Genomic DNA, 9,437 nt, shown 5'->3' with positions numbered 1-9,437 from the left:
ACTACATGTATATGGTGCCCTGGTGATGTGCAGGGACATCATCCGTAATGCTTCCGTCGCCTATGCTTCCGTGGTACGGTGGGATTCACCCTTTTCTGCGTTTGGAAAATGTGACTTGATGCACTTTAATAGGGGTTTCGAAAATTGGGATTGGGAATAATGTACTAGTAGCGAGGGTTCCAGCGGGGTATTTTTTTCTGGTGTTTTAGAAATCAGATGCATGCATGTATGGTTTACATTGGCTCGCTGGTTGGTGGCTTTGATGCCAGTCCAGTCCCTGAACTCGCTCTTCCACGTGCGGCAGCGCGCTCTATACAGGGTTCAACCAAGGTTCAACCCCTATCATAAGGCGGGGAAGAGAAAGTTCCGTGACTGGACTACTTTGATGTGCATACTCACAGTTTGCGCCTGAAGAATTAGACGATCAGTCAGCTCCAACTCTTCCTTTTTTCCACCAGCCCAGTCAAGAATGTAGGAACGGTAAAGAAAGGAAGAAGAGGTTTGTAATTAGCTGGAGTTCTTATAAAATAGAATCATGCTTTCATTGACGTCTGCCATTCACCCGTTTTGGGCCGAGGGAATGAGTTACACTAGGAATTGAGCTGTATTGGTAAATTGATCTAAGTTGGGGTTTAGAAAAAAATTGTGCTGCATTACTGCATTACATCCGTGTAGCTATAGGAAGCCCACACGCTTATTTATGAACTGTATATGCTCATGTTATGTCATCTAAAAACAGAATTAAAAGAGTAGGATAAACTTGCCTGTTGTCTTCTTGTTAGGTTTCATTCCGCGCCAGGATATGTCAGTCGTCTTGCGTGACATTTTCCGCTGAAGTACGTGACAGCAGTCCCTAAAATCAATGCGATCGTGGCAAACCATGTACCAAGATGACGGACGAAGCAGAGTATTGCCATTTCTTGGCAGTACATCGAGGCCAATTGGAAGTTACTGGAATTCCTGTTCAGTTTTGGAAAACTCTCCACGAGAAGTTGAAAAATGAGGTAATTTTCTTTTAGAAAGTCAAATGAAAGCTTGTTGTAAAAAGAAACGCACGTGGCTGCATGAGAGATAACATGAGATAATTCGGAAGATTGCAATTTTGTGTAGGACAAATACTTGAAAGTTTTAACTTGATCGACTTGAACTTAATCCTGTTTGTTTCTCGTGACACATGGGGCTGCTTCCATTGCCCTACCTGGCTATTGTGCGTCTCTACGAGCGTATGGACTTTTCTTCCTGTGGCTTTTACCCTGGCTCCCTGTGGATTAGTGTGTGGATCCACCTCTGCTGGCATAATATAGTCCCTTTCCTGTATCTCCTTTTGGCGTGACTTTACATAGCTGCATGTTGAACTGCAATATACAGTGCATGCAGAATGCCACTTTACTATCTCTTGATTTATTTTTAGACTTATGATGCTGGGTTGTTCTTTACCATGGCTAAGGATGAAGAAGGAAGTTTGAAAGTTTTTGTTACCAGTGAAGAAGGAATAAAAGTGTCAGATCCAAACTGGTGAGAAGTCGGATCATGTGTACTAAAGACATCCACAGTCGAGCGTTGATAGACACCCTCCATCGATACCCTTGATCGATACTCAATTGACACTCGATCAACACCTCCATTGACAATCAATTGACACCTCTGTTGACACTTGATCGACACTTAATCAACATCTTGGTTGACAGTCGATCGAGAATCAACTTATTTTCAAAGACAGGTCATTGAGTGTTGATTGATACATACGAGGCCGACTATCAACCGACTGTCAATTAGGTGTTGGTGTAGATGTTGATCGAGTGTCAACTATACTTAAAGCTTGGAAGTACAAACAGTCATGCTAGATATTACAAAACAAACAACCCTGTCAAGATGAAACTTTGTAAAATGAACTCATAGTTATACTTATAAAACGTTGCATGTGTATAGGTCACATAATATTTGAGTAAGTGACTACATGCAATGGAAATCAGAATAATATATAAAGTTGCGCGATACGGGGAACTAAGTCCTTTCAAGAGCCATCAATATATAGATTCTCCTAAGTGGTCACATCACAGTTTGTATATATATATATGATGCACCAAAAGTCTCGCTCACACCAAGAAAGATCCATTAGATTCAATATACTTCGGTCACGATTGGCTCCCATCATTTGCAGGAGTTGAGCAGCCTCATAAGTATTTTATCACAGTTGCAAGTGTGGCTGCAGCAACATCATGAGGCGAAATAAGTTGATCATTTCTAAATTCTCCTTTCTTTACGTCAATTTTAGAGGGCAAGGGTACATTAATCGTCTTCTGACAGTTGATACCTTACCATCATCCCTTGAGGTAGTTTGATGTCAATTTGTCGAACCGGTGTGGGAGGGGGTCGGGGAACTGTTTGCTCGGTCTGTTCTTGTTGCATTCTCTTGGGTTCTAGTCTAAGGGTCTTCAAACCGACAGTAACATCCATAGTTTCCTTGGCCACGTTTTGCTTCAAATCGTTGTTTGTGTCTCCACCTTGTGGTAATGATTCCTTGTTTGACCGCACGCCCCAGCCATTAAAGAAACAACTTTATGGCACTTCAATTTTGCTTTTACTTTCACGCACTGACTTGACTTTGTAGCCACTTGGCCGAGCGGAGAAAGTAACGCGATTAATTTTCATGTTTGTAAAGTATTCCTTAGTCGGTTTCTGCCTGTTTGCGTTCTCACCAAAATCTTTTGTATAGCACTGAATGCATTTGTGAGGATCATTGGCGCAGAACACCCCTGGCGCTGACTTAGAAATACGTTCTTTACACCCACGGTTATCTCTTGAGTTTATCATATTATCTCTCTTCGATGGAAGCATTTCGTCGGCGGTGACTGAAGAACTTGGTACTCGATAAGCCTGTAATGGTGCACGACCCGTTCGAATGGCTTTCTTCCCTTGTTTACGCTTCACAAACCGTGTTTTTACCTTTTCTCTGGACGTGCTTGGAGTCTTGGGTTGCAAAGATAGAAAATATTGTTTCTCTGGAGTTCTTCTAGCTCTGGCAAGTTGTTCCTCGTGTCTCGACTTCAATTCTTTAGTCCGACATAAAATTCTGTCGTCATGTCCATTTTGTCTTGTGCTTCCCTCATGTGGCATCAGCGAAGTGTGCAAATACTTAAGCCTTCTTAATGCCTGCTCAATCGACCGGTCTTTTGATGTCTTTTTGCCTGTAAACTTCGCATCCATTATCTCGCAATTAAACCGCGAATGAATCCTTCAATCCACAAACGTTTTTAAGTGCACAGTTACAGTTATTTCTGTTGTATTGATGTCCCACGCTACTGAGTGAGTTACCAAACAAACAATAATGCATTTGTTTGACAAAAGAAATTCTTTTCCTGTTGAAAGCCAATGTGATTCATCAAAATTAATAATTGCGGAATATTTATTAGCACACGAATTACCGCAATTTAATTGTTTAACAAATAAGTCTAATAACTGACTGTTGCATTGTGTCCAAAGTTATGTGTGCGGTTTAACTTGCGCGAGCGGAAACGTAATTAAGTTTTGTTGGGTTTAGTATTGACTGAATTGTCTATAGGTAGCTTTTAATTGCTAACAGTTGCTGGTAAAACTAACTTAGCTGGTGACTAAGAGATAACATTTAAACACTAAACAATCCAATTGAAATCAGACTGTGTGAAGTGTTTATAAACTGTAGAAGGAAAATGCCATCAATCAAGGCCGTGTTATGAGTGTTTTATTGTGATGTTGACTGACCTTTGTTGCGGTAAATTAACTTATCAGCTATGTGTAAAATAGTTTAACTCTAAAACTCTAAGTTGCGGAGCTTGCCGTAACCTGTAAATTACTCAAGCTCTTTCGTAATGTTGTAATGGCCATCTCCATCAGCTTCAGTTTTAACCATCTATTCCCTTTGTCATTACTACCTATTTGAAGTGCAGTTCTTCGATCTGGAGGTAATTTTCAATGGACATAGCTCCTTTCATACTTACTGTATTTGGTAACAGCACTATTTTTTCAAAAAAAAAGAGAAGTTTCTAAACATAATAATACGTTGGTTTTATATCGTTCCTGGAGAAATATAAATCCATACAGGGTGCTGGAAAGCCAAGAAACCCTCACAAGCCAGGGTTACTAGCAAGGATAAGTTACAAAGGTATGTGTGGCCGGCGTCAAAAGGTATGGCATTTGAACCGGGTTGCTGGAATAGATTATAGAGTTTGACAATAATTGTCACTACTGTGGTCTGAAGTGAATGAAATTTTTGCTCGGAGTTGGGTTTGCTGCTTTGGATGAAACTAGTTTTTCTCAACAAAATAGGGGGAATTGAAGCTTTTAATAAAAAGTTGATGCAATTCGACGCTTTCCTGGTTAGCTGAGGTCATGTATTAGAGACGTGTACTGATTCCTAGAGGTCGAAAATAGGGTACTTGCCTGACTCACGTTGAATGTTTTCGCTTTGAGTTGTGACTGGTTCATTGCTTTAAGACATTTGCTTCGTGCCATTGGGCATACGTTCAGAAAACCGATCCAAAACTGACAAAGCAGAATTCCTTTCGAATTAATAAAAGGAATCAGCATTTTCAAATTTAATTTTTGTTCCACAAAACTGCACAAAAGATCTAGTGTGCTTTTACTGAGAAACAGACAAACGAATCAAATACTTATTTTAACCTTCGTTGACATAATCAATATAAACACCAAACCTAATCCTTAATTTGATCTCATCTCCCATCGTCTAACGTTCGCGACCTCTTTTGATTAAATAATTATCCAATCATTTGTCAGCTCTTTGAATCCGACGTATACATTTTCATTCAAACCTTAAGAAAAGAATACGCGAATAATACTCCCACAAAGAGAAAAGGATTACTGAGTGTCTTATTAAACAGCCATCAATCCTGGAGACAGCGAAGACGAATGCTCGAACAGTAAACAAGTGGATTACGGTGGCTGCCAATCCAGAGAGGGCTCACGGTTTCGAGTTGGCTAAATCCTAACCAAGTGGTAATATATACTTACCAAGATCTATACTGGTAAATTTTCTTTGCATTTAATATGGACTTTTTAAAGTGTTTGGTGAAGTGGATAACTTGATTATAAACTAAGCAGCACTGTACCTAAATCATGAACTTTTAAAGGTCGACCTTTAAATGATACCGGCCACATAGAAGCGGCGTCTTACATCAGCATATATCTAATACACATAGCCTATAGAACGACCATTACCAGTTAAAAGCAATTTAATGAGTGCAACTCGACAATATCAGAAGTAACGTTTTCTGTACATATTTATATCAAGTTGAGCAACCGCATGCTTCCATATCTAACTGCATTTTCATTTTTTGAATGATTACAGCTCTGACTTCCGAACACTAACCTCCCGGATGTCGACCTACGTTGACACTTCCCAAAGTCCGAGACCAACAAGATCACCATGTTTTGACATACAAGAGTTTAGAAGCAGATCACAGGCCAGTGACGATTCGTTCGAAAAATTTCTACCTGCCATTGAGGTCATGTCAATTTGTGCACAACTGTCCAAGAAGAAAAATACGTTTGGAAACACTGAAAACCGCTTCGCTCTCATTCCAGCTGTGTTTGGAGTTGATGGCAGTTCTCCACCACGTGTGACTAGCTGGGGATATAAACCCGTTAATTGTTTTGACAGTAAAGAAAATTTGTACAAGAGAAAGCGCACGAACATGGCTAAAATGAAACGCAAAGACGAATCGAGCTGGGACGTTCACGCCCACAGCCAGAGATGGGGCTATTTGTCGCCCGCATTTCATTGTAGGTCTCCTCCAGCTCAGCTTTATAAGTTCAAAAACTCAATGAAACTTGAACATAATCCAGCTGATCATTGCGATGTTCCAGGTATGACTGTACAACAAGCGATCTTGTTTCGCAGAACCTTTGGTACGAAGTTTCTTGGAAACAATCAGGAGAGCTTACAGGAGAGTAGGAAACACAACAACACACCAGTCTGTTTAGACGCAGCGCCACAGAAGCTTTTGAAAAAGCCTGTGTCCATGCCTGATCTGAAGTCCATACAAACTTGTCAAGGAGACACGGAAAGCAAAGGAAGTGGGCATGGCAGCCGGTTAAGCCCAACACACAAAACTGTGACAAGGAAAGTCAAAGCCCAGAGGGAAATAGGGGCAAACTTGGAAGACAACACAGCAGCTACGAAGTGTTCAGCATTATGTGTCTCAGAAAGTCAAGACCTTAAAAAACATTCAGTGATTCAGGCAAAAAAGATTGACATCAAGCTACCGTGCTTGGACACTAACCAGGAGTCATAAAACCACTAGGCATGCAGACACCGTGCAAGCAATCTGGTCAGCAGTCCACTTATTTGTGGTGATGATTTCACCGTGTTCTTACATCAGGAAATTGAACAAATTGAGTTTGATAAAAGTGCGCATGCGCTGTTAGTGAACAACGTATTATTACAGGACACGAGAACGTGTGACGCAGGATTCAGCCTCCTTTGAGCTTCACAGCGTGCACAAGATGGTGAAGGAGACAGGACATTCTAACTTAGCCTTAAGAGGATTGCAGACAATTTTGAAGCAGTCTTTTTAGGATGGAACGTTCAAGAGTCGTTTCTTTTTTTTCGGTTTAGGCTTCTTGCGAAATGGGAGGCGCGGTGGCCTCATGGTTAGTGCGCTCGTTTCCGGATCGAGCGGTCCGGGTTCGAGCCCTGGCCGGGGACATTGTGTTGTGTTTTTCGGCAAGACACTTTACTCTCACAGTGCCTCTCTCCACCCAGGTGTATAAATGGGCACCGGCGAACTTAATACTGGAGGTAACCCTGCGATGGACTAGCATCCCATCCAGGGGGGAGTAGAAATACTCCTAGTCCCTTCATGCTACAGGAACCGGGATAAGCTCCGGCCTGATGGGCCACTTGGCTCGCATGCAGACTTTACCTTCTTGCGAAATAAACACCTCTCACATTGTTTTTGAATGTAGAAGGCACGGAATTTTACTCTGATCTTACACGGTTCAAGTACAAGAGGGCACCTGATTCTAAGTATGATGCAATCTTAGTGTTGCTATGGGAGACAAAGTAATTACAAGGACTGGTTATAGTGTACGTATTGTCTGACCGGAGAGTACTGTTACTCGCTGAAGCCAGTTATTACATGGAAGATTCTGTAGAGGAAAGGTGTTTCACCCGCACGTCAGTATATAATGTCACTAAAAGTGCTTGAAGGAACACGGCTTGTTTTTCGCAGGCCAGTTAAAAATAGACATCGATCAACTGAAATGTCTCCTGTTGTGTTTTAGTTGTGTACAGTGATTAAAGACATAGGGTTGGCGTTAATCCACGCTAATCGCCAAACGCCTGACTTCTTATTTCGAACACTCAGTTATTTGCACAATAGTGTCCTGATTGTAGTTTAAAAAACGATTTTTTTGTCAACCTTTATCTCCTTATCTGGATTGCGAACTTGCAATGTTTACTTTAGAGAAAGTTAAACGAAATTAATGTACGTAATTAACCTACCACGGGCTCGAGTATTTTTAGTACAGATTCTTCTCGCATTTATTTAGGGAATCAAGAATAGGGCTTTCTTTTGTGATGCAGATATCCACATGTACTAGTTTTTTGTTCATCTTCCAATATACCACGGTTAAAAGACTCCCTCTTAATTGATATACAGCTTCTAGAGTCAATTTGTTTACATACCCCATCTGCTTTTCTTTTTAAGATTCAAATTATCGTCATCTTTGAAGATCATGCGCCATTTTCAGCCGCAGTTGTTTGCCCAATGCAAATTTTCTTGAAGTTTTGATTCTGTAATTTGCGGCAGATAATTATATGTCTTATATATCAACTCGGTCAAGATGGAAACTGCTTGATCACAGGAAGATTTTGCCAGGATACTACAGAGAAAAAACAATGCGTTGCAACAGGGAGCACTGTATTGACGCCAGTGGGTCTTGGCTAAGAAAAGGAAAACAGCCTTCCAATATTCAGTATTATCTACCACCAACACTCTAGTCTGCGGCAGCTGCAAGTAATACACTCTATTGACCACAATATTCAGTCCGGCACCTTACTCAACGAGGATTAAGAGAAAGTTGTTATTTTTTCCTCAACGCTAATGCATAGAGCTCGTGAAACGCGCAAGAAGGTTTCAAACTTTGAGGCCAAAGCCAGCCAAGTATGCGCTCAAAAGAAAAGAATAAAACAACTAAGCAAAAGTCTTGGCGATTTACCCAGCTTCAAGAAAGGAATCGACGAAAAGTTGAGAGGAAAACTGCCGAAGTCAACTCCTCGTTCACTTCAAACGCGTCGACTTGGCGAAACTAAAATTTCACCTGAGGTTGATGATATGGAAGCCTACTTAGTTACAAGGGATTGCATCTGTATTTTGCAACCAAAGATCCACGGGGAAGCTGTACATTTGCGAAATAGATACACATTTACACCACCACCTTCAAGGGAACCTCATTATCAACGTCTGAAAGAAATAGCAAAAGAAAGCGTCAACTCTACGAACTTTAACTCCATGAAGCAGAAAGCACTGAAAGTTGACGATATTGTTCACTCGGCATCAAAGCTGGAAGCGGAATACCTTAAACGAGCCAAATCTCCTGTTTACAAAACGAACTACTCACATGGCAGTCCGTATGGAAATTACAGCGTCAGTGTCGAAGGACATGACAATTCTGAACTGTTCAAGCCAAGCTCGAGGCGAACGCTGGTCGTAAAAATCCCCGCAATTTCAGATACTTTAAGCGAGCACGATTATAGGAGAGGATGGGATTCTAGCTCTAATTTTTCATATCGACATAAGAAGTCGATTTAATTTAAAGAACAATCAGCTAATAATCAATGAATGATTAGACAAAGAAGATAGATTTTTTATTTGTAATATCAACTTAAGCCTAACTATTCAAAATTAATGTATTTTTTTTACATTTAGAGGCATTTAATTAGAATGCATGAATTATATCAAAGAAGACTTCAATTTAAATTCACTTCTTTATCAAGCAATCATTTCAGTTGTTGCCGATAGGATATTCGGGTTGAAACTGAGTCGCATTCCACTTCATTTAGAGCTCATAAGACCAGGTAGGAGATGTCTTGAATATACCTTACGCTACCCCTAAAATAAATGAGTCACACTCTAGCACAATTCAGTTGTCATGACCACTCTGCTTTTTATGAAACTCAACAGTTTCTGAGGAAAGGTTCTCGAAAAAAGCCTTGTTTTATCTGTTTACTCAACTTTTGCCAGATGAGATGTTTCCGTCCCTGGAGAGACAAATCTCATATTAAATCTTCTTTAATGAAAGTTCGGGAAATGTATACCCTTGGGAATACGTAACGTATTCCCAAGGGTATACCCGGTCGTATGTCTAAGTTCTCGAGGCTCTCCCTTTTAAGATCAGAGTTATTTTCAATCGAAGTAATTTAAACATTTCAGTTAAAC

General features: G+C 40.5%; 1 protein-coding gene and 1 pseudogene across 1 annotated transcript in view; one reads left to right on the top strand and one right to left on the bottom strand.

Annotated features, from left to right (window-relative positions):
- The first annotated feature begins 819 nt into the window (after positions 1 to 819).
- The window catches only part of LOC145478753 (tubulin--tyrosine ligase-like protein 12), a 38,241-nt gene continuing 29,623 nt past the window's right edge, over positions 820 to 9,437 (top strand). The window contains exons 1-2 of the mRNA XM_081456875.1: positions 820 to 1,004; positions 1,412 to 1,515. Of these exons, the coding sequence (XP_081313001.1) occupies positions 891 to 1,004; positions 1,412 to 1,515 (218 nt within the window). The 5' untranslated portion in view covers positions 820 to 890. The remainder of the gene's footprint in view (positions 1,005 to 1,411; positions 1,516 to 9,437) is intronic.
- Positions 2,290 to 3,277, bottom strand: LOC145478755 (uncharacterized; annotated as a pseudogene).

The sequence above is a fragment of the Orbicella franksi genome, chromosome 2 (assembly GCF_964199315.1).
Source record: "Orbicella franksi chromosome 2, jaOrbFran1.1, whole genome shotgun sequence".
NCBI classification, from domain to species: Eukaryota; Metazoa; Cnidaria; class Anthozoa; order Scleractinia; family Merulinidae; genus Orbicella; species Orbicella franksi.
This window is presented reverse-complemented; position numbering and strand designations above follow the sequence as displayed.